Genomic DNA, 26,383 nt, shown 5'->3' on the forward strand with positions numbered 1-26,383 from the left:
TAGCATTCAGATTTACGATCGTCAATGTTGCCCTTTAACAAACGCACTATTCTATTCCCATCAAAACAATACACAACAAACCAATAACACAATTTAAATTCTTCACTGATGTATTTTGAAAGTAGGGTATAAAAAGGGTTAGAAAAACCCAGAAAAAACTCGCAAAAGGCGGTGTGGCTTCTCTGTGCAATCTGTGGCTATGGACAGAAAGTCACTAGGTATGCAGTTTGTCAACAAGGACGTGCTTAACCCATTTAAACTGGGAACGCATCTGTGTAACCACTTAAAGCATTATTTTATACTTTGGCTACTCAAAAAATAGCAGATATACAAGCTTTTCATGATTTCTCAAAAATAGCAGATCTACAAGCTCATAGTGTGGCAATGAGCTTGTAGATCTGCTATTTTTGAGAAATCATGAAAATGTGTGCAAATCTGAATATATTTATTTTTTAAAGCGAACATTTGTAACTGAAATCTTTGCTTCTGGCGAGGTCCCTGGAACAAAATATTTTGAGATGGGATGGGTGGGCAAATACATATCATTTGGGGGGGGGGGGGGGGTGGTCCTTGACATGAAAAAGTTTGAGCACCACTGATATAGAGTTTTTCAGGAAACTGTTAGGATTTAGAAGGCATTTGTAGAATTGGCCTCGGGTCTTAATGGAATAAAAAACCCTGCTCATCCATCTTGGAAGAGAGATACTTCATATTATTGCCACTGCAGTTGCTGCTGCAGTGGGGGTGGGGTTTGAAAGAGAGAGAATTAGTGTAATTTGCTTCAATGGTGCTGGTTCACATACTGTATTAGTATTAGCGTGTAAGAGAGTGGGGGTACAGTATGTGAGTGACAGACTTAATTAAAAAAGACACTTTCTGATTACAACCCCCCTCCCCCCCTTCCAAAAGGTGGTGTTAAGAGAATAACAGGGCAGTACTGAACAGAGAAAATATAAACATAACAGAGTGTTCTTGAGCAGACCTAAGAGAGCTCATGTTTTTGAGAGTTTGTGAAGTGTAGAGTACTTCAGTTGCAGCGTTCCCACGTAATGGATTATCTGGGTCTCTCGTGTGTGTGTGTGTGTGTGTGTGTGTGTGTGTGTGTGTGTGTGTGTGTGTGTGTGTGTGTGTGTGTGTGTGTGTGTGTGTGTGTGTGTGGCGGGGGGTTCTGGGGAAGTGCTTTCTTCACTGCAGCTATGGGACACACCTGCAATGTAATTCCGTCTGTAATTGTATTGTCCCGTTGGTCTGTGGTCCGGATTGATTCGACACGGGGCTTCAACTCTGATTACCTGTATCAGACTCAACCTCAGCCCGGCGTGCACGTGCGCACACACCCACCTTACCATCTCGCTCTGCTATCTATCGAGCCAGGGACCATGCTTCATTAACCAAACCAATCTGGAGGTAATTAACTGCCCACCCCAGACACACACGCATGGGCACACTGGCGCATGAACACACATGCCACCCCCCCCACCCCACACACACACACACACACACAAACGCACACCCACCCACCCACCCACAGGTATGCGTGCATGCACACATAGGACCAGACAGGAGATGGAGAGGGCAGCTCTTCAGGAAGTGAAGGCCAATTCCCTCAGTAGGATCAATGAGTCCAGATGCTCCCTGGTTAATTAAGGGGATCAGCAGACACACTGGCACCTCCGTGCCCTGATCTGTGGGTCTACAGTAATGGCTCCCTGCCTGCTGGACGAGATACTGGGGTAGTACTGGTGTGTGTGTGTGTGTGTGTGTGTGTGTGTGTGCGTGTGTGTGTAGTACAATGACTTACCTTGGTCAAACTGTCGCTGCATACCTTCCATCTCTGCCTTGTTCCCACTGACCCTGTAGATGCCCTCTGTAGTTATCCCTGAAGGGGGGAGAGCGAGAGAGAGAGGTTATTATTAATCGGATTGCTTCTTCATCAATTAATGTCTAATTTATACTCCAATTGTCATGCGTTGGAGTATAAATTGAGCTTGAACACGCATCAACAAATATTAGCAGTCATCCACAGCCAAAAATCTATAACCTCCTAGTCCTGGCCATGGCGAGCATTATAGCTGTGGAAATTCTTTTGCTTTGACATGCAATGAATATCACGGTCGGCAGTCGATTCCTGGACTCTGCGGGGCTGAATAAGAAAAGTGTATCTATCTCCCCGTGTTCTCAGCATCCAGAAACACTATTAGCACTATTTATTAAACTCATAAAGCACTCCTGCAGGGCTGCTAAGAGCCCACTTGTGCATTGTGTGACCTGAGGCTACCATAGCTCCACACGCACTCTAGAAGTGACTTAACCCATTGAGACCGGGAACGCGCCCGTGTCATTTTTAGATTTATGTGGCTATTCAAAAATAGCAGATCTACAAGCTCGAGCTTGTAGATCTGCTATTTTTGAAAAATCTTGAACATTTTGTGCAAGTCTTTGAATATAATATATATTTTTAAGCGAACATTTGTAACTCAAATCTTTGCTTCTGGGGGTCCCTGGAACAAAATATTTTGAGATGGGGGTCCGCGGCCAAATACAGATTTGGGGCCAGATTTCGGGGCCTTGACACACAAAGTTTTAGAACCACTGATGTAGCAACATAGTTTTTTTTTTTTTACTTAAGATTTAGAAGTCATTTTAGTAGAATCAGCCTCAGGTCTTAATGGGTGAATGAACTGTGGCTCTGATGAGTTAACCCAGGGGTAGGCAACCTGCGGCTCTAGAGCCGCATGTGGCTCTTGGGCCCTCACCCGTGGCTCCCAGTTACTTGGGCAAAGAAGTGTTCAAAGGAATAAGAGGTTTTCTTTCTTTCTGTTTTTTTTTTTTACTTTAGGCATAAAGTTAAGTTATTAAAGTAAAGTTATCAGTAAAAAAAAGTGTCGCCCATACACCAGATAAAAATAAGAAACTAATCATTGAAGGAAAATAAAGAATGTATTAATGCTTGTTTGTTTGCTTTCACCACCATCGTTTCTGGCTTACTGGTATACTTGATCTGCTTTGAGAAATTAGCAAACAATAAAAATAAAAAGTTATATTGAAACACCAGAAAAAGCACACAAAAAAAGCCGCTCGAGACATATTTTTAATAATCTTTTGGGACAAAATGGCTCTTTTGATAATAAATGAGTTAACCCCATCCACCTCTTTTCAACTTCTTATTCTCCACATCACCCACCTATTCCATACATACTGTAGTTTGTTTTCGTCATTTGTCATGAAATAATCAAGGATACGGATGAAGAATGTGCGGTCGAGCAACTGAAACATCAGAAAGTGCATCATGGGAAAGTGAGAAAGGAAAAAAGTCACTTTTTTTTCTTTTTCAATTTAAAGAAATGATAGCTTTATCCCTCCATCTTTCTACTCCCTCTGTTCTCTCTCTTTCGTTCGCTTTATCTCCAGCCTCATGTGGAGGATCGGCGAGACAAAGACCAATCCACAGGGGAGAGAGTGAGTCAGGGAGTGGCAGAGAGAGAGAGAGAGAGGGAGAGAGAGGGAGGGAAAGGGAGAGAGAGAGAGAGAGAGAGAGAGAGAGAGAAAGGCACAGAGGAAATGAGAGAGCTCTCAGCTAAGGCATGGGGCATTGATCCCTTCTTTCTACCGATCAATTATCCACAAAGGGCTTTTCTAGCCAGACACCAAGAAAACAGGGGAGAGGAGAGGAGTGGAGCAGATTTGGAGGGGCAGATGGGGGGGGGGGGGGGTGTCACAGCGCCGTTAACCAGTGGTGTAAAGTAACTAAGTACATTTACTCAAGTACTGTACTTAAGTACAATTTTGAGGTACTTTTACTTTACTGGAGTATTTCCAATTGTCTATACTTTTACTCCACAACATCTCAGAGGCAAATATTGCACTTTCACTCCACTACAATTATTTGAAAACTTAGTTACTAGTTATTTTGCAGATATAAATTATTACATTATAAACCATACATTAACCACTTTATCCCTATTTTATACAGCGGCTATTTGAAAATAGCCGATCTACTATTGTAGATCGGCTATTTTCAAACATTTTAGTACTTTTACTTTTGGTAATTTAAGTACATTTTTATACCAATACTTTTGTACTTTTACTCAAGTACATTTTGAATTCCGGACTTTTACTTGTAACAGAGTACTTCTACATTGCATCGATACTTTTACTTAAGTAAAACATTTGAGTACTTTTACATTGCAGTATCGATACTTTTACTTAAGTAAAACATTTGAATACTTTTTTGTTCCTGTAATGTGTTTCCGGGTGTGTGACAACAGCAGCCCAGCTGATCTCACAACATCAGCCCAGATTCAACTCTAGTCTCTGGAACCGGCGACCACAGGCTATTCTCATAGGTCACTACGGAGATGGCCGACTGCTCGGCGCTTGCCCTTTGCGTCGCTATGGTGGCCGCTACAACCAGAAGATGTGCCCATGCATGCTAGCACACATTCATCTCCTGAGCGCCCGCGAGCTTAACAACGCAGCTACAGTAAGACACCGTGAAGATAGCCAGAGATGAACAGCGAGGCTATGTCACCACAGATTGAATTTATAGAACTATATGAAGGCTCCATCTACATGCTCAGAATGTCTATCTAAAGTTTTGGCCATCATGTATGAACTTTGGTTCGAGTGACAGTATAATTGACATTTACTGCCATTTTCCAAAGCATATACCACAATTTACTGGATTTTCAAAGAAGCCACTGGATTCTCTTACATCATGAAAATCACCTTCAACTTCAAATTAGCTTGAGAGGTATTTTCAACACACTAAATATCACTGGTCATTTTCTGTCAAAGTAATGTTATCATTATTGTCTATAATGGTCCTTTAACCCATTTAGACCTGAGGCCGATTCTAAAAACGCCTTCTAAATCCTGACCTAAATCCTGACCTAAATCCTGACCCCCCAAGGAACCCTCAGGGTTCCTTGGGGGGTTTCGAAATGGTCCCTTTACAGGTCTGTAACTCTGAGTTGTGGGAGTCCTTGAAATTAAAAAGTTTGAGAAGCACACTGACTCGGTGGGCTTCACAATCAGTCAGCTTCACAACCTCATTAACTATGGAGGCTATACTTTCAGGTGTAGGGTCAGTCGCTTATAGTCGTTTCCTGTGAATTCCATAACAGTCGGAGATTCCAGACACGGAGGCAAGGTAAATACAGAGTCTGAATAACAACAATGAATGTAAACTACACTACAACAGTTCAGCTCATTTCCCCTTTCAGTCTCACCAAAAATATGCATGGTGGGTGTGTTGCTGACTTCCTGTAATAGAATGTGTGTGTGTGTGTGTGTGTGTGTGTGTGTGTGTGTGTGTGTGTGTGTGTGTGTGTGTGTGTGTGTGTGTGTGTGTGTGTGTGTGTGTGTGTGTGTGTTATCTGAAAACAAACAATATTATTTCTATGTGCACACATATCATTGGATCTGACTGTGGGGTTGAGTGAGGCTGCTGTGCTCTGCAATCACAGCACAAACAAGCACATAGCGCATGCACGCGCACACACGCACACGCACACACACACACACACACACACACACACACACACACACACACACACACACACACACACACAGTGAACGGATGCAGTGTGAAAAATAAAGCAGGTCGGAATAAAATTAATAAGAAATGGGCAATGGGTAAAAAAATAAAGTGAGAAAAAGTGAGGGAGGATGAGAAAGGGGAAAGGACAAGAACCGACAAGAACCGATGTTCAATCTTCAAGTCGTGATGCATATCCACACACGTGATGGAGTATAAATCTATGTTAAAGCTGCAATCCTGGGGGGACCCAACAGCTGAGTGGTTAGGACGCGTACCACATGGGCTCATATGCCTGACAGCGAGTCCACGAAACATCTACCATTCACCCAAGAGGCAATCCCCGGTTGGCCATGGAAGAAATTTGCCTATGAGCTTCAGTCAGTACTACATGTTAACCAGTGGGTGTCTTAGGACTTACCCAACACCACGGTCTAAATTTCTCAACTAAGAGTAGGGAGACTACCTCCAATCACTGCAGATGTGCTAGTTATATTGTATTAGCATACAGATTGGTTTATAATGGTATATATTTCTTCATTACAATAACTTTGCAGCTGTAATTCTTCTAAAGCATGAAGATGCATCTCTCTGCTGTCGGGCAGAAAGCAGCCAACTCCAAAATGTAAATTTTTCAGGAAATGAAAAAACAACAAAAAGTGGAGTTAGGAGGTTTTGTTTATCATTCAAGTCAATGATTCAAGTCATCAAGTACAGCTGAATGGACCTCCAAGCTCACAATGAGGTTGGAGGTCAAAAGGGTGTGGAGCCTGGAGTCAGCAAAACCAGCTAACTCCACCCCCCTTTGGTGGAGTTAGCTGGTTTAGCAGAAAGTTTGAGGATCCAATGGAGTTAGCTGGTTTTGTCAGAAGCGCTTTTTAATACTTTTCTTTGGTTCAATATTTTTTGAACCAACACACAGGCGAGGGTGTTCAACAGCACTGATTTATGAAAAAACATTAAAAAGCTGAAAAATTGAGTTGGTTTCTGCCAGTATGTACGGGAATGCAAAACATTATAATTCATGCAACCCATTTGTCATGTCTAGAGCTGCTACAGCCATGACATTACGTGGCCCCTATGCCGCCAGCACAGAGTGAGGTGTTTGGAAATTTGCAGTAAGGCCCTCAGTAATCCACAATATACAGAGGAAATCTTTGATCAGGACAGAGATTACCGTGGAATGCACTGCTAGAACATGTCAATAAGCCGCGGTGCTGTTTTGGCAAAACACTCGTATCACTGCCGCATTAACAAAAGGCAACTCACTGCTGTCTGGATTGTTCCTAGACGAAGCAGAGGAAAGCAGATCTCTTCTAATGTGTGTGCAATTCTGTTAATGATTGTTATGTAGAAACTGGTTGCATGACAAAAGCGTCCTGTTACACATTCAAGGAGCTACAATAATTTAAAAACAAAACCATCTGATTTACTTTCAAACTCAAACGCACAGTAGGAGTGAAACTCTAGATATGAGTATACCGGTATGTGTCTATATGCACATACACACACACACACACACACACACACACACACACACAACTGTACCAAACTAAATCTCCTCTGGTGTAGCGTTAACAGCTGTTGGGGAGTGAGAGGCAGATTGGCAGATCCAGGGCACTGGGCACCAGAGCAGACCTGGTAGGGAGGCTGGCATCTGGGCACTGGGGTGGCAGGGTTAGAGGAGGCTATCCAGACCCATCTGTGGACCCACGCCCGGACTCTCTCTCTCTGTGTGTGTGTGTGTGTGTGTGTGTGTGTGTGTGTGAGACTGTGTGTGTGTGTGTGTGGTCATCAGGAGATGGCAACAGCCTCAGAATCTAAAATAGGCAAAAAATAGCCAATCTAGCCGATCTACATTTGGTGTAGTAGACAGAAAAAAAAAAGTTGACCGAGTATAGATCCCTGGGGGACCCCAGTCAACAAAGTACAGTATAGGGTTTAAGGTTTGAAGGAATCTGTGGGATGCATCTATGTGTGTGTGTGGTGATCGGGAGGTGGCAACAGTACTGTAGGTACATAGACAGACCTTTATTGATCCCACGGGGGAAATTAAGTCGCTCATTCAGTCTCAGAACCTAGAAAACACAGCTGTCCACACTGACATGCCTCTACACTTACAGTAGCGCAAGATTTATCTCAAGATTGATCTTTGTACTGTATATGCATTGCACACAGAAAAATACATTTAATATTACATACACTGCTACTTGGAATTTTTCATTAGTATAATGTGCTGTGAAAGTATCTAGGATGACTAATGCGAGCAAAAATGATCTATTTTCATTGGACGCCAGAGGGATTTGTGGGAAGGGATCATTTGGTCTAATTTGAGTTCAGACATCTTCACATACACACCTACAGTATATTTAGATCCAATTCAGCAGGGAATAAACAAATAAATATACCGTTAAGAACCAGTCTCACTGGTAAACTGTATGCATGATTATTACCACGATCAATTTGACGGTAATGTTTGGGTGTAATCTTACTACAACACACACACAAAAACCACCTTATTGGGCTATAAAGCTGCCCGCATATAACTTATTTATAAGCCAAAACCGCAGGAAAAACGACACGGTATCCAACTCAAAAGAATATCAGGGAAATGGAATCAGATTATGAATGTGTGTTTTGATTGGAGCGGAACTAGAGGACCACAGTAGGTAGCTATCCCCCCTGGGATGAAGGTAAAAAAAAACAGAATGGAAGATCCAACGAGAGGAGAAACAAAGACGTTGTCGCTGTCGGGAGAAATGCTTCCTCTTTTTATGTTTTTTCTTTTTGTAAATTAATGCCCTATTTTATACTGCATCATATGACAGTGTCATGACCAAAGTAGCGAAAACAGCTGATCTACAAGCTCACAATGCAATGTATGTACATCGGGTACTTTAAATATTTCAAAAGATTTTAGGCTATAATGACATGCCCAAAATAGGGACGCCAGAATGAAAGTGGTTAAAGCCTGTTGTCTCTGTATATAATAACTGGAACACATGGCATGCATCGGAACACAGGTTCTTTTTTCCAATTCCTGAAAAATAATGGTTTTGGACATCTTAACCCATTAAGACCTGAGGCCGATTCTACAAAATGTCTTCTAAATCCTAACAGTTAAAAAAAAAACATATGTTACTATGTCAGTGGTTCTCAAACTTTTTCATGTCAAGGAAGCCAAAATGTATATGTATTTGCCCAGGGACCCCCCATCTCAAAATATGTGGTTCCAGGGACCCCCAGAAGCGAAGATTTGAGTTACAAAGGTTTGCTTTAAATATATATATATATTCAAAGATTTGCACACATTTTCACGATTTCTCAAAAATAGCCAAAGTGTAAAATAATACTTTTTAGCTCAAATCTAAAAAATGACACAGACGCTTCTCCCGGTCTTAATGGGTTAAGAGTCACACGTTCATTACCTGAACTAATTGAAGTCGTCCTTACCCCCCCCCACCCCAGTGGTGCGTTTCTTACCTGTGGTTTCAATGAAGCGGATGCACTTCTCGATGAAGACAGGGATGGGTCGTTCCAGAGTCACCACATTGACCAGCGGCACACCAAAGTAGTTGCTTTCGATGGGCTTAGAGATGGAATGCCTCGGCTTGGGCCGTGGTTTCTGAAAATGGGGAAGTGAAAACCCATCAGAAGTGTTGATAAAGGTACGCATTTTATGAAGCACATTAGTTACACACATACTGTACACACACAGATTTTGTAAGTTTTTTTTATGTCTGTCTAACTGTCCTGAGATTACCTGATAAACGTTTGGGTGTGATTGGGTCAAGGTACCTGAGTAAATGTACTTAGTTACTTTACACCACTGCCCATCAGCAGCGGTAAACGAGCCAAGTCCTGGACCACACGAACCCTAGCATTTCTATTTCTGGGAATAGTTTGCGAAAATAGGTGAACATTCAGAATCTCACGACGCGTCACAAATTGTAAATTCTGCTATTTATGGCGATGAGATTTGGTGTAGAGGGAAAAGGGGAGGAGACAAAGTACAGATGTAAACTGCGGGAGGACCATGGCTTAAGCGGTTAAATCCGTATAATTTTGCCTATCCAAGCTGCCGCTTCTGCACGCCCCAGTTCCTATTTCTATGCTCGTCTGACTTTACCAATGTCTCTGTCTGATGTCATTGTCGTTGCTTGCTCCCGGAACAGAGCCAATGCCACCAAACAGACATTTACTGCTCAAAACGGCAATTAAATTACTGCGTAAATACGCAGTAAAAATGTTTTATTTCAACGGAAGTGGTACTGAGAGAACTGTGTTTAACAGGGGTTGTTCTGTGCCTGGCACCACTTGTTCACTTTAGTTTCTGACAGGGGATTGGTTCATTTGGATGTTCTTAAAATGAAGAGTGTGCTTAGCCAACTAGTCAATCCCCACACCCTGTCCTATAGTGAGAGACACACCCAGAGAAGCTTATGAGCGTGCGTGCGCGCGCGCACGCGCACACACACACGCACACGCACACGCACACGCACACGCACACATCCCACAGATTCCTTTAAAACCTTAAACTGATAAGCAATCCTGTCTTGAGCCATGGTGTAGGTGTGTGCATGTGATGCATATCTCCATTCTTCACCTCCTTGTGTTCTCTCTAACCTGTCTCTCCTCCTTTTAGGCACTCCCTCCCTCGCTCTCTTCCTATCTCTCTCTCTCTCTCTCTCTCTCTCTCTTTTCCCTGCTGCACTGCAGCTCTCAAGACAGACGACCACATGCACTCCTTGTTTAATTAGTCTCCACCTCCAGTGATTGGCTATAGAAGACACCTCTGATAAGACTCCTGCCACGTTTTTCTCCCCACGTCAGTATTATTGCTGAGGTGGCAGCGGTAATTGAACTGTGCCTTAACCCATTAAGGCCTGAGGCCGATTCTACAAATGTCTTCTAAATCATGTTGCTGTATCAGTGGTGCTCAAACCTTTTCGTGTCAAGGACCACCCAAAATTATATGCATTTGATCGCGGACACCCACCCCCCCCCCCCCCCCCCCCCATCTCAAAATGTTTTGTTCCAGGGACCCCCAGAAGCAAAGATTTGAGTTACAAATGTTCGCTTTAAAAAAAATAATTTGCAAAGATTTGCAAAAAAAAACACGATTCATCAAAAACAAATTGCAGATCTAAAAGTGCCGCGCTATGAGCTTGTACATCTGCTATTTTTGAATAGCCAAAAACATCTAAAATGACAAGGACGCGTTCCCGGATTGAATGGGTTAATAGTGTTCAGTGGGAGTTACCCTGGATCCCTCCCCTCGTTCCCCGAGGCCTGGATCTCTCTCAGACTGTCAGCCCCCCCGAGGCACTGCCCTGCCTGGCAGGGCGGCACGGCAGGGCTGCATGGTTGGCTTGGCACAGAGACCGTGGAACAGCACAGGCCAGACAGACAGACAGACAGACAGACAGACAGACTGTAGACAGACAGACAGACAGACAGACAGACAGACAGACAGACAGACAGACAGACAGACAGACAGACAGACAGGAGGGGAGGCTGCTCATTAGAGACAAAAGTCCCAGCATGCCCTCTGCTCCAGTTACAGGCCTTGCTGTATTTCACGAACCATTCCGAACCCATACACCACATAAACACGTCAACAGAAGTGCTCAAGAAGATCAGCCGAGGATCACCTGTGCTTTTTTTTTCTCTCTGTGGCCTCTGCCATTCATGAAATCTATCTGAGGAAAACCCGGCTTTCTTTAATTAGGGTTAATTTAAAATGCTAAACTACAATAGGCTACGGCCTAAGCTTTTAAACTGGTAAAATAGTTGGGGTCAATCCTTAATCTCCGTGTACTTTGTTGTACGACGAAATGCGAAAATAGCCGACTGATCTTCTAGCTCACAACGAGTAGCGATGCGTTGGGTCGTGAGGTTGTAAATCTGCAATCAAAAACATGTGAGCACTTCATAAGTGTTTGAATAGTAACTGTCTATTTTCTGTGCTTCACAATAAAGATATTTGAAACAAAAAGATGTGAGCTTGTAGGTCTGCTTTTTTCGACACGCGACACCATCGTGCAATGTACAGTAGCATGTATCAGGCTTATGAATGATTCACACTACATGAGAAGACTTCTTTTGCTTGTCGCTGCTGTGCCCTGCCTCTGCTCCGTCTGTACGTACTGTATGGTACATGATCAATTATGACGCTCCTCATCCCTACCATTAAGAAGACCTACTGTACACATGATAAGCTAGGCAAGTTAGCGACGCATTGGCCCCAATCGCTGGCCTAGCAGTCCGGGCACCTAGGCTACAATGTAGCCTGACAGGGTGTCGCCGGTTCGAGTCCCGTTCCCGAAGGCCTTTGCTACGGGTGATTCCCCACCGCTCTCCTGTCTAACACACTTCACTTCGCTATCAATAAAGGCATAAAAAGCCCAAAAAGAAATCTTTAAAGTTAAAAAGTTAGCTACGTATTGTGATGCTTTGGAGATGAACATACTTGCTGCCTGCTAGCCAGGGACATCGGGCACATGCAAACATGTGTGCGAGACGGCGCTACGTGCACAAAAGCACGCGCACAGAGAACTTTAATTAGTTGACAGTACAAGAAAAATGCATTAATATGCGTGACGCTACAACAAAAACAGCTCTTTCATCCTGTCTTTCTTCTTGCTATAATTCAGATGTAGCATTTTGTTTCGCTCCGAGCCACAGTACATCATTTATTTGTGTCCTATCACAATGACAGTGTTGTGTATCCCTGCCCTATCTCTGCTTAGCAGGCTGTCTCTACCCCACCAGCAACACCCCCACCCCTCAGCCCCCTCCCCCTCCTGCAGTTCTGCCTTCTGGCCACTCCTTGTAGTTGCTGACTGAGACAGGATACGTCGCCAGCGCTGAGAAGACAAAACAGACCTCGACCGCACAACGAAAACTAAACACATCCTTAATAATAACACCACACAGCCACAGCCCCACACACACACACACACACACACACACACATTGCCTAAACCTCCACCACATTAAGCATGTACACACGGACAGACAAACAGCTGCCAACAGCGTTGATAAACACACAAGTTTCCACAGCGATGCCACGACTCCGTTTCATTTTGTCACTAGTTGTGCCTCTCTCCATCTCCCAGATCACGGCTGTTTTTTCTAGTTGTCACGTTCGCAGGGGGCAGTAGAATGGAACTAGGTGACTTTGGAATTTGAAATATTCCACTTGCTGGCTGAGGGCTTTTAAAAGAAAAAAAGAGAAAGCTGCAGAGAGAGAGAGAGAGAGAGAGACAGAGAGAGAGAGAGAGAGAGAGAGAGGGAGGAAATGTTTCCGGCCTTGCTAAGGGAGGGCAAGAGACCGAGAGAAAAAGAGAGAGTGTGTGTCTGGGAGACGGAGTGAGAGACCGAGAGAGAAAGTCAGTTAGACAGATATAGAGGGATTGAGAGAGAGAAAAAGAGAGAGAGAGGGATCGAGAGAGAGAGAGGCAGAGCGTGAGGGAGACGGAGACAGAACGAGAGAGAGACAGAGAGATAGTGTCAGGAAGAGAGAGAGAGAGAGAGAGAGAGACACACACATTGTGCTCAGTCAGCCACAGCCTGAGGTGAAGGGGGGGGGGTTTAAGAGGGACACAGGGTTTCGTTTCAGTTATGTTTCCTCCCCATCATGACTCAGACGAGCAGCCATTCCTCTAAGGCTTTGGCCAGGAACAGTTTACACTACACAAGCCCCAGCCCCAGCCTAAAACCATTAAACCATTAACTAAACCAACTGAAAATCTGATTTTGCGTTAACCCCAGCCAGTGACTAAAAGGCACGGCTGGTTTTATACTAACCTCAGGTTATTGCTACAATACCTCTCCCTTAAAATGACCCGGTAACTCAATAACAGGTCAGTTATCTCCAGGGGATTCAAGGCTGCAGCTGGTTTGAAATGGAGACCGAGAGAGACCACATACTTATATAGGGAATAGGTGACGGAACACCATCACCCGGTTAAGGCCCCAATTAACCACTTGATCCCTAAATACTTAATTGACCGGAGTCCCCCAGGAGTCTATACTAGGCCTCCTCCTTTTTTCCCCCTCTACACCAACTCTATTTTCCAAAAATAGACTAATCTACAAGCTCAAAACACGTCGTGACGCATTGCGAGCCTGTAGATCAGCTATTTTCGCCGAATGTTTGACTCAGAATAGTTCATGTGGTTAAGAGAAAATGGTCTGTAATGCAGCTACACAGGCTCCAGACCAGCCCTCAGGCACAGATCAGTAGCAGTGATTTACAGCAACAACATGGCAAACCTGAGCTAAAAATGTATTTAAAAACTGCGTAAAAGCACAGAAATCCAAACAAAAATTGATGAGGCGCATTGGAAAATGCTCCCATGGCATGCTAATTTATGGATATTGACATTTTGAGCACAAGCTCTTCAGGGGTACCTGATTATGCTGGAAATGTCACCTGCGGTGGTAATATCAATACATTTGCATGGAAGCGTTTCCTAGTCTGTGGACTTTTCTCCTCTCTTTTAGTATATAATGACGCATAGTGTACAATGACATGTCCCAGTGTGATCCTTACCAATCCATTCTTGGCATGGATAGTGCAAAGTATTGTGAGATCAAGGAAAGACAAGGCATAAAGTAGAGGCTAGGAGCCAAGGTGGTAAGAGAGGATACATCCTCCCGAGGTTATTGGAACGCCGCCGCTGAGTGTATGAAAACATTCATCATTCCTCCCTCATGTCCCCCGACTGACAGCTACAGTAATTATCTCACACACACACACACACACACACACACACACACACACACACACACACACACACACACACACACACACACACACACACACACACACACACACACACACACACACACACACACACACACACACACACACACACACACACACACACACACCCCCACACACACACACACACACACACACACACACACACACACACACACACACACACACACACACACACACACGGCACTTCTGTGAGTGAGAGAATGGCATGACAGACTGATAAGTCTAACATGTGTAGGGTCAAACATGTCACCGCCAAATACATAGTATGTGTAAGAGACAGGGAACAGGAGGGAGGAGGGATGACAAATGAGAAACAGAAATAGTGTAAGAGAAGAGTGTGATAAGCCTGTGTATGTGATATAAACCACCAACATTAACCTCCCCCCCAAAAATATATGATGGAGATTCATGAATTCGCTTTGACAGCGTCTCTACATTAGGTTTCTCCGAATATACCCCAGAACAGACATCTCGCAGAGCAGCGCATGTATACGTAATCACCCGCTCTTGTCAACTCAAAAAGAATGGCAGTGCCTATAATAGTGTCGGTCTCTCATTTGCAAGAAAGCTTCCTTAGTAGTAGGTATCATTTTTAGAAAATACTATTTAATATGACATACATTTGAATAAGTATCTTGATTTGGCATAATTTTGAGGACACAAGTGGTTCCTTGGCTGTGTATCCCATAATTCGGTGTGGTTTGGCCGGCGACCCTTACATCTGGTTATTTTTATGGTTTATTTATTTCTACTGTAACTTAATTAGCCTCGGCTTCAACTTCCTCTTAAAATGAAATTACACATAAAAACAAAAGCTCCAAAATGTCATCCACAAAGTCACGCTTTTTCAAAGCTACAATCCGGGACTTATTTCAATAATGAATAAAATGTTCTTTTTTTTTAACAACCTGTATGGTTGATAGAATAATACAATATAACTAGTACAAATAATTTGAAGAAGATGAATATTTTATAAATAATGGACCTTGATATGAAAAGGGTGGAAAACCACTGTCATAATAGTCAAACATTCTGCGAAAATAGGCGAACATTTGGCAAAAATAGCAGATCTATAAGCGCACAACGCGTTGCAACGACGGCTATTTCCGGCAAAGACATATGGTGTAGAGGGAAAAAAGGAGGGGGGTGGTTGTACAGAGCCCTAGAGGACCAGTGTCAACAAAGTCTATATGGTTTTAAGTGGCTAATGTCAATCACTTGAGGTACAGTGGAGAGAGTCAGGAAATACGGAGAGAGAGAGAGAGTAGGGGAGTGACAGGAATTAAGCCCTTCAATCCGGGAAAGCATCTGCGTCATTTTAGATGTCTTTGGCTATTCAGAAATAGCAGATATACAAGCTCATAGTGCGGCGCAGAGTGCCGCGCTATGAGCTTGTAGATCTGCTTATTTTTGGAAAACAATCGTGATAGTGTGTGCAAATCTTTGAATATATATATATTTTTTTGACTCAAATCTTTGCTTCTGTATAAAATATTTCGAGATGGGGGGGGGGGGGGGGGGGAGTCCGTGGACAAATACATATAATTTCCTTCACATGAAAAAAGTTTGAGAACCACTGATATTATAGCAACATACGTTTTTTTTTTCAAAACAACTGTTAGAATTTAGAAGACATTTGTAGAATCCCCCAGAAGCTAAGATTTGAGTTAAAAATGTTCACTTTAATCCATTTAGGCCAATTCTAAAAAGGCCATCTAAAATTTTCTGAAAAACTTTTAATGTATTAAAAAAAAAAAAAAAAAAAAGTATGTTGCTATATACTGTACATAGCAACAGGAACCCCAAAATGGTTATAGCTAAAAATCTAAAATGACACTGTATGCGTTCCCGGATTGAATGGGTTAAACGTTCCGGCCAAATATAAATCGAACCGGGGACTTGCTGTCAGCATTGGAGCCCATGTGGTACGTGTCCTAACCACTTGGCTATCGGGTCCCCCCCCCCCCCCAGCTCTCGATGCAAGTCCCCTGACAAAATTATAAACGTGAAAATAGAGAAGAGAGTTCTGCTATGCCCTACTGAAACAGTAGATGAAGATAAAATATACAGAAAGATACACAAACACATGCACACACTGTATCACTGGACAGTTCAGCTGTCAAAATAGCAGCAAACTTGCACCGAGATAATGGGAAACCTCATTTTAGCAAAGCCACAAGCACATATTTTATGCATGGACGTACACAATCACACAACCGCTGGGCACAGCATACTCACACACACATACACACACACCACACAACCGTTGGGCACAGCATACTGCTTTGGTCCTATTCATTAAAAAAGATTTTCTATCTGACTAAAGAACTTTAACAGTTGGAGTTTCTGTCTGCTTTCTCTAATGACTTGGCTAGTTTAGAGGACTCCCGCTGAGCAGTCACAAAAATCTCAGCGTAAAACACATGCAATCTATCCACAAACTGTATACTGTTCTCATTTCTCATTTTAAAATGTACCGTGACACACAAATCACATCACAGATGTGTATGAGGAATTTTCTAATAAGCTCAATTTACACTATCGACCGCTTCGCTTGCCGAAAAGAAAACTGATCTTACCAACTGTTAGCTTGAAGATAGTTATGCTTGTGTGAGAGAATGAATTAGGCAACATACTAACCTTTGTAGTTCTGCGCAGGCTTCTGAGGATGTTCCTCCTCTTGGGGTCCTCACTCTCCTCATTGATGGAGTTATCTTTGTGGGCCCCTCCCAGTTCTTCCTGGCCAGCCTTTGGTGGACCCCCCATCTCATCATCGCTGCCTATGGAGAAGCTGGTTCTGAAGCTGCTGAACTTGCCGAGTCTCTTGGATCTGTCTCTGTAGAGCTTGGGCTTCACCCCAATGGCCGACAGCTTCCTTCGGCGCTCCAGTGAGCTGCTGTCCGCCTCGCTGTCTGATCCGTTCCCTCCGCCGCTGCCGTTGGAGTGACCCTTGCTGGCGTTGCGGATGGTGATGATCTTTCCCTGTGTGCTGTCGTGAGGGACAGAGTATATGGTCTCCTCCTCGGTCGGCCGAGGTTTGCTCACCGCATCAATGGGCTCTGCGTAGTCTGAGGGGTCGTAGCCGCCGTCGCTTCCCGGGGCCCACGTCACGGCCTGGGGCAAGGAGCGTCGGTTGGTTCCTCCCTGCTGCTGGTCCATGTAGGGTCCGAGGTTGACCTTACGGACGGGCTTGGGCTTCACCTGTGGAGGGACCTTGTTGTTGAGCTTGCTCTCGAACGAGCTGATCTCAGAAATGACAGAGAAGGCATCGCTCGACTCCAGATCTGGGAGCTTGAAGCTCCCCATGTGGGAGCTGATGGTACCGTCGGGCGACGGGTCGATGTCGTCTTCCGAGTCCAACAGAGTGTTGACCGGGCTGGGCGAGCCGCATCGAGGGCTGATGCTTTCATTGGTGCAGGCCTCAGCCACATTGTCATACATGTGTGTGGCCTCTATGATGGTGGACTTCTCTACCACCTCCTTGAGGAAAGGCTGGAAGAGGTCTATCTTATGGAGCCCCCCGACCACGCCACCGTGGCCACATATTACCGTGTTAAACCTGGCTTCTATCTCATGAGCCAGCTCCTCCCCCTGGGCGACCTGCTCCCTGGCCGACTCAGAGTCCGTTAGTTCAATCTGGTTCTCTGCTACCGCCAGCAACTGTACCGGAATGATGTCTTGGACCTCGCACAGGAACGCACACAGGGTCTCCATGGACGCCTTGCGCCGAGCCGAGTACACGACGATGTAGCCGTGGACCAGCCTGCTCTTGCGGAGGGAGAACGAGGAGTGGTAAGAGAGCAGAGAGAGCTCGATGGTCTGCCGGTGAGCTCCGACGTTAAGCTCTAGGAGAACAGAGGTGCCACTGCTGAGGCTGGCAGCCGGGCGGCAATGCTGTGGCAGCAGGAAGGGAGCGAGGAGCTGCTCCAAGTCATACGTGTCTCCACACATCAAGCACATTACTATCCGCATGTCGGCCTCCGGACTGGGCTGGGCCTGAGGGAACGCAGAGGAGAGAGGGGGTATGGGAGGAGAGCTGCTCCCCACGCTCCTCCTGGATTCTAATAGACTCCTCAGTGTCTGGTTGATCTGCCTCTCATTGACGTTGCGCCCATAGCCCACGCCCGGGGAGGCAGGGTCCAAGTAGGCACACTGCAGTTTCCCAGCCGCCTGCTGGCCTTGGTGGATGAGGGTCTGGGCGGTCTCCCCTCCTATGTCCCCTATGGAGCCCACCCCCCGCTTGGTGACGAGCAGGAGGGACAGTGGGAGCAGAGCTAAGCTGTTTTCCCTTTCCCTTCTGCCCAGAGTCGACTCCCTAAGCTTCTCTAAACTGTCCATAACATACTGGAGAGACTCCTTCGAGTTGTACAAGCACAGGCAGCCGTGGGGTGTGAAGGTGGGGGTGTGGAAGGAGTTGACGGGCAGACGTACGTTACCTTCTATGGGCCGGAGGGCTAACTCATACATCTTCCCGTCTAAGACGTACCGGTCATCACTGGTGCACAAGGCCCTTATCTCATTAGCCATCTCTCTGGCCAGACCATCTTTCCCTAGGATGACGAGATTGATCCGATCAGCCCTCCCCCCATCCGCTCTGGAACTATCTGATGAGGCGTAGCGGGTGGGGAACCTGGAGGCCAGGACTTGCTCTATCTTACTGTCCACACAATGGGGGCTGTTGGGGCAAGTGTCCTTAGTGGGATGGTAGACAAAGTGAATGTGTTTCAATACGAGGGCATCCCTCTCTGCCTGCAGCTTCTGCAGGGCTTTGAACCTTTGCTCCTCCCCCAGCACCTCCTGGATGGCGCCCATTTTCTCTTTACTCGGCTTTGCGTCTACCTCCAGCTCATAGAAAAGCTCGGAATATTCTAGAAGCAGCTCCTGGAAGTCCTCTTTGGCTCGGTCGATGATCTCCTTCTGGTGCTTGTTGTAGATGTCCAGATATTCAGCTTCGTCCAGCCAGTGGTAGAAGTCCTCATTCATGATGAAGCTTCGAGCCTCCTCCCAAGGCTTGCCTGCTGTAATGAACGGAGAGACGCTCAGCTTCTCCTTGAACTCCCACCTCATCTCTGCCCGCTTACGTTCATTCCTCAACTGCTCCAGGTGGGCCTCATACACAGCCTCAGCCGCGGGGGTCTCCAGGAGGTCCTGGGGGATCCGGTCGTCCTCCATGTTGTCGATGTGTGGCGTGGTCTCCCACGGGGTGTCGTCCAGCACCACGAACCACTGAGAGAAGTCCCTCTTGGTCTCAAGGACCTTCTGAACCCCGGACCAGCTCAGGTGGTCGATCTCGTCCAGCTCGGGGGCTAGTATGGACAGAGCCTGGGGCAGGGTGCTCAGATAGGCCCTCCTGCGTTTCTCTATATGCTCCTGTTTCAGTCTGTGGACGTGCTGCTGGAAGAGCTTCTTGGCTTTCGCCGTCCCTTCCAGGAACACGTACTCCTTGTACTCGCCGGAGGTTTGCATGCGGCGGTTGATGTTGGGCCAGGTCTCATTGTGGCTCTTGACAATTCGGGTGACCAACCACTCATAGCGGTCTTTGGCCGAGGCAATCTGCTGACTCTGCTGCTTCAGCGCCTCAAAGTAAGGGATTATTTTGTGTTTTCCCCTGCCCTTGTCTATCAACTGGACCAGCGTGAGAAACGCCAGATCAACGTTCACGTTTGAGCGCGCCGACGTTTCCACCACCTGTAGGTTCTTCTTAGTCAGGGCGAAGGTGTGCGAGTCTTTAATATAGCGCTCGACTCCCTCGTCACATTTAGTGAGGACAATCACAACGGGCTTCTTGGTCTTGGCTAGCTGGTTGTAGAGGTTGGTGACGAATTTCATCTGGTCCTCGAAGCTGCGGTTCATGCCCCTGCTCACGTCCACGCACAGCAAGAAGCCGTCCACCATCAGCTTGCCCTCGGGCATCTGCTTCTGCTCAAAGTCCTGCTCCAGCCCCAGCTGATCGGTACAGAAGTACATCAGCTTCTCGGCCGAGGACAGCTTGGCGGAGGCCGCCCGCTTGATGTACGGCTGGAGCGCCGTGCTGCGGTGCGGCTGAAACGTCTGGTCGTCGATGAACTCCGTCTGCTCCGTCACGTGCAGCTGGCACTCCCCGCCTTCCTCCACCGTCCGCGACGCCTCTCCCCAGAACAGGAAGTGGTCGTTGTTCACCACGCGGCCTCCGAAGTCGCTGGTGCTGAGAACGGAGGTGTGGTCCAGGTGGAAGTCGTCGGCGCTGGGGCGGACGAAGCGGTTGCACAGGCACGACTTGCCCACGCCGCACTGGCCCTTCTCCTTCTCCGTGCCGGACAGTCCCACCACGACCAGGTTGTAGGTGGGCGTGCGAGCATCTTGCTTTTTGGCCATCGTTAGCGCTCGCAGTTGCTCATCCTGCCATGCTGGCCACAAGCTCTAGGGGGAGGAGGAGGAGGCTGCCGGGGGAAGCGGGGTTTCCATGCAAGAGAAGCTCACAAGGCTGAGGTCTGCAAGACAAGAGAGGGAGACAGAAAAACAGAGGGATATGGTTTAGTCTACAGTAATGCAAAAAAAACATTTTCATTACGGTATTTAAAATGTGAGATTTTGTTGCGGCTCTATTTTAACCCATTAAGACCTGAGGCGATTCTTAAAAATGTTTTCTAAATCAAAACAGTTTTTTGAAAATAAATCTAAAAATGTTTTTTCAAGATTTTTCAAAAATAGCAGATCTACAAGCTCATAGCGCGGCACTCGGTGCCGCGCTATGAGCTTGAATATCTGCTATTTTTGAATAGCCAAAGAAATCTAAAGTGACACAGATGCGTTCCAGGTCTTAATGGGTTAAATTCCTACAGTGTGTGTCCGTGTGAGGTTAATAACGTTTAATCTGTGATCCTGTTTCACCGCATTATATTTTCCCGAAAAGATTTAGGTCAGTAGCAAAGCTCCCGGAATGTTACATATTACTTAACTCAGCTCAACTGTACAGTAGGTCAGTAGCAGGCAATTTCCTTCCATTTAACTTGATTTTCATACAGCACTACCACAATGGCAGCGCCCACGAATTGTTAAAACTCCATTACTGTTTTACAATATTAACTCACACCAGGAATAGCTCGTCTTGCGGCCAGTTGCAAGTCATTCAAGTCTGTTATCATTGCAAGTTAGTTATTGCAGAAAACAGACACACATACTTGAACACACAAACACAAATAAACTCAACACCGCACACACAAATAAGATGAATCCCTGTTCACACAAACTGAAAGACAGACTTGAAGGCAGATGAAAGCTCAGATAATTGTTCCAGAGCTACAGTTACTAATTGGCCAGCTAGGGAAAGGCGAATGCATTGAAAAAAAGGCAGCGTTGCCCGTTGGCTCAGTCACTCAACTCCATCAAAAACACGTTTCACTCCAGTTCTCACCAAACAGCACTCTGTGGACAGATTGGAGCTGGCTGATGTACCATCACTAATTATAATGTCTCTTCTATTTACCTAGATGTAATGGTTGCACAATCTGTTGGCATAAGACACCACCACTCACCACTTAAGAGAGAGATTAGAATTTTACTTTTATTTTACAATCAGAAGAAATAAAAACAAGCGGCCAAAACAAGCGAACAAAACAATGTACCAAGCTATTAAAAACAAAAGCATCCTCATCTAAAAACAAATCCAAAGAGTCAGATCATCATCATCCACTTCAAAACTAATTATATCATTCCAGCACCTTTGTTGATCAAAGTTTATATTACTCATTGCTCTATCAAATCTAAACTCTAAAATTAACCCACAATGAGGCTGTCACCACTGCAACAGATAAAGGTACCACTTCCTGACCGGTTATGTTATCCAGAAGTTCTTTGTACTTTAGTAGTTTGACAACTTTGTAGGGCTTCACAATTAATCCAAAGTAATCAAAAATGTCTTGATTTTATCTTTCACAGTTGAGCTGTGAGATTAAGACGGTACCACTTAATGCTTTGTCCAAAAAACAAACCTGCTTTTGGCCACGTTTTACTGAAACTCCATCCATGACAGAGCGTTCATGCAAGACAAATCTACTTGACCGGTCAACAAGGAGGATGTCACAGCAGTGTCCTCATGGCAACTGAGCAGTTCATTAAGTAAGAACACACATTAAAACTACTGTATAGTGAATGGTTCTTTTGACCGAGAGCACAACAGGAGACAGAGACTTCTTTGCTACGGGATAGAGTTCAGCTCAAAGAACAGTGAACTGTTAGATGTATGAAAAAGACTTCAAAGTCTCGTATTCTATATCACTGAACCACAGAGGGAGAAGAGAAAGGAAAGCAAAGGGAAGAGTTGGAAGCCAAATAACAGTGGAGCACACTCTATATGCAATGCATTCTGACAGTAAATTCCTCAGTGTTAATCCATCTCTGATAGGAAAAATGGACCCGAACCCTAAGTCACGATGAATAGTGAAAATAGCCGCACCAAACATAACCAAAATAGGGACACCAGGTTGAAAGTGTTATTTAAATGAACACAGATGATTTTATTGTGCACAAACCTGCCCGGTTTAACCACACTGACTGAATACTGAGGCTAATTTCTTTTAAAGAGCAGTTAAAAGTGATGCCAAAGCATCAAAAAGCTGAAATGATGTTCAGACCAGGCTGATCTGAGGCAAGAGATGCTGTGCCTGCCTCACTAGATGCAGAACCCTGGAGCTACAAAGAAAACCATATCAAAAAGAATCTCTTGTGTTTTGATATTTGTAGATGGAAAACATGCATTAAAAATATATCAACAGAGCTCGGAGATGGGCCTTGTCCCTGCAAAAGTAAGTAAGGGGTGTGTGTGTGTGTGTGTGTGTGTGTGTGTGTGTGTGTGTGTGTGTGTGTGTGTGTGTGTGTGTGTGTGTGTGTGTGTGTGTTTTACTCAGCCAGGCTGCTAGATTGGACAGGACATATATACGTGTTCAGGGTCAGGCAACATAAATATTGATTACATACCCAGGCTTTATTTGCCCTGGGTGAGTGAGGGGAGTGATAAAAGGACAGAGAGGGTAGGGTAGTACGCTTGCACTGGTTGGTCAGCTGCTGTATCTTCCCAAAGGGTTATCGTATGGCAGCTGACCTATCATTGCAAGCTGAAGTCGTATCTTCCCCAGGGGTTGTAAGGGAGATGATCAGTCAGCGCATCTAAAGTGTCACATGGTTGGTTGTGAGAACTGGCATCACAACCAACCACGCTGCTGAAGAAATCACCATTTTCAACAACAAACCAAAACCAAAAAAATAATTAAAAAATAAACAAAAAAAGGACCTTTGACGGCTCAACAGAATGGCTGCCTAACGGTGAGGCCTGTTGCCAGCAGCACCTGCCATGTTTTCAGCCAACTCACTCCCCACAGTGTCGGGGAAATCCCAGCAGGACAACCAATTTGCTTGCCAGGGCAGTTCCTTGTTGGCAGTAATGCCAGTCAAGTGTTATTCAAATGCTATTTTCTTAGTGAATTAATAAGGCTATGGGTATGTGCTAAAAGGAAATGTAATTCATATTGCCCATTTATTGTCTATCATTGTATGGAGGGAATGTTTTAATATTGTGAATAATTGTGATGTCTGAATGAAGCAATTACAGTATATTTGATCTACCCAATACCCATATATGTCGCTGCCTCACCTGGCAAATAATTTAGTTCACCTTACGTTACTGCATGCAAGGCACCAACCTGCGCCTCAGGGGCAGTTAGGGTAGTGTCTTGCTCAAGGACACTTCGACATGCAGCCAGGAGGTGCCGGGAACCAAAATGGGAACCAAGACAGCCGCTCTACCTTCTAAGCAACTGCCGCCCCAGGGTCCATCCTTGCCCCCCTTCCATTTTCCCTCTACACCAAATCTCTTTGCTGAAAGTAGGTACCGGTAATCTACAACTCACAACGCGTCACAAATGTGATGCGTCGTGAGCTTGTAGTTCTGCTATTCTTGCCGAATGGTCGCCTATTATGACATGCCCAGAATAGGAACACTAGTTTTCAAGTGGCTAATCTCAATTCATACTCCAAAAAGAACAGATCCTCAAGTTGATCTACAACAGCTGTTCAACTGTTCAAGAAACTAAACAGATCAGTTCTTGTCAACAAGCGACACGGTCACGCAACACAGTATAAATGAAAACAAAATAGTCCGTCCTGCCTTCGGCCTGGCAGACATAATTAGGCGTTTAGGCAGCCAATTAGGCAGCCTGATCCAGATGTATCTCCACAGCTTGAAGCAGCAGGCTTGGCAACCAACCGTACCTCTGACACTGACCTGTCCCCGTGCAACAGAGGCACTCCTGCCTGCAATCACTCACACTAAACAATGACCTGCTGCTCTGAACACGGCTCACCAGCTGTAGAGGACACACGGCCAGCCAACTCACTCTCATCAACTTCTTAATTCATACTGTGCATTTATTAGGGCTGCACAATTAATAGAAACTTTTGTTTTTGTCGTATTCCTAAGCCAATGATTTGATGACCGGCAGGGTCGACTCAAAGAGTCTCCTACTGAGTCCCCTATTAAACTATTGGCTTAGGAATGTGAAGAAAAAAAAAAGAATGTATTCAAGGCTTCATAGGGTGTGTATTTTTTGGGGGGTGAATTACTCCTTTAAGTGAAGTGTTGCCAAACATGTTTTACAAAAATTGTGTTTTAATAAATAATCACTATTGCAATACTAAGCAAAATAATTGCGATCATCCACTAATGATCTAACATTATGCTACCCTATGCATATACTCCTGAATTGATTCAAGACAGTGTTTTCAACTTCTACCACTGAGCAAACCTAGCGAATTCAGAATTCAGAACCGTTGTTATTCTAACTTCGGTGGTTGGATCCCGCAATTAGTAATATAATGTCAAACAAACACTGTGATGCACGCGGGAAATTAAAGTCCCGCTGCATATGACGCAAATTTTGTTATTTCAGAAAATATCTCTGCAGACATGTTTGTTGGCTTTGACGTTGAAATGCATGCATGCGTGTGTGTGTGTGTGTGTGTGTGTGTGTGTGTGTGTGTGTGTGTGTGTGTGTGTGTGTGTGTGGTGTGTGTGTGTTGGGGGGGAGGGGAGAACCATGATCTGAGAATTCTATCGCTACCCAGGGGGAGTTGCTATGCCACGTTTCTAGTAGCAACCTGCCACTACAGAAAAGTAGATACATTAACAGATAGGTCTGACAGCTGTGGTGCCTGTGCACACACACTGATAGGAGAGACTCACATTGCCTTGCATGCCTGCAAGCAAAGATCTTAGGCTACAGTATGTAATATCTTAATTATCCCTGTGCTAGGCGTGAAAAGGTCCTGGTTTGTGAGCCGTACGACTAGTCTAAATGGAGGAGGGGCTCTCCTAAATCCCCTACAAGCCATTCAGTCGCTCAGCTAAGTGTCAAAAGAGTTAAATTAACATTCTGGATTGTGCTGTCTGTGTGTGAGCCCCACACGGTTCCTTTTGAATATCTGTGATCACTGGAGGTCAGGGGTATTTAGGCTGAAACCTTGTCGTGATGATTGCCAAGCAACGTAGCTCTAAATGCTTTTTCCCCCTGTCGTACACACTGTCCAAGTGACATGTCCGTGAACGGAGAGGTAAACAAAACAACTCAGCATTCCAATGAATCCTACGTGATGTAAAGATGTCACGGTTTAGGTTAAATGTCACGGTTTAGGACATTTAACACAACAAACCATAGCCGTTCATACATAACAAATATGTTTATTTAGGAAATGACATTGCCTATGGCCACAACACCTATGAAGGACAGACTGCATGCCACACGTGCTGGACTGGTTTACACCAGTGGTTTTCAGACTTTTTATGCCCACGGCACACCAATGGGCAAGTCAAAATCCGGAATGCACACCCGTATTTATAATGAAATATTGTTGCATATATCCATATTGCAATAATAATGCGAGGTCGTCACAAAATCCCAAAGCACACCTGGACTTGTCTCACGGCACACCACCAGTGTGCCTCAGCAGCACACGGTTTTTGGAACCACTGGCTTACATGTCAATCCTGTTGTGAACAAGCCAGGCAGCCCAGCCCAGGC

At 45.1% G+C, this 26,383-nt stretch overlaps 2 protein-coding genes across 2 annotated transcripts in view; one reads left to right on the forward strand and one right to left on the reverse strand.

The window, feature by feature from the left end:
* Nucleotides 1-26,383, forward strand: part of bmp16 (bone morphogenetic protein 16) — a 604,258-nt gene that overhangs the window by 100,489 nt on the left and 477,386 nt on the right. The gene's annotated exons all lie outside the window — the stretch shown is intronic.
* Nucleotides 1-26,383, reverse strand: part of arhgap35a (Rho GTPase activating protein 35a) — an 82,866-nt gene that overhangs the window by 8,398 nt on the left and 48,085 nt on the right. Inside the window, exons 2-4 of the mRNA XM_080428834.1 lie at nucleotides 16,974-20,803; nucleotides 9,023-9,164; nucleotides 1,802-1,879 (exon numbers count right to left, since the gene is read on the reverse strand). Coding sequence (XP_080284960.1) covers nucleotides 1,802-1,879; nucleotides 9,023-9,164; nucleotides 16,974-20,687 — 3,934 coding nt within the window. The 5' untranslated portion in view covers nucleotides 20,688-20,803. The remainder of the gene's footprint in view (nucleotides 1-1,801; nucleotides 1,880-9,022; nucleotides 9,165-16,973; nucleotides 20,804-26,383) is intronic.

Source organism: Gymnoscopelus braueri, assembly GCF_963280865.1.
Source record: "Gymnoscopelus braueri genome assembly, chromosome: 5".
Lineage (NCBI taxonomy): Eukaryota > Metazoa > Chordata > Actinopteri > Myctophiformes > Myctophidae > Gymnoscopelus > Gymnoscopelus braueri.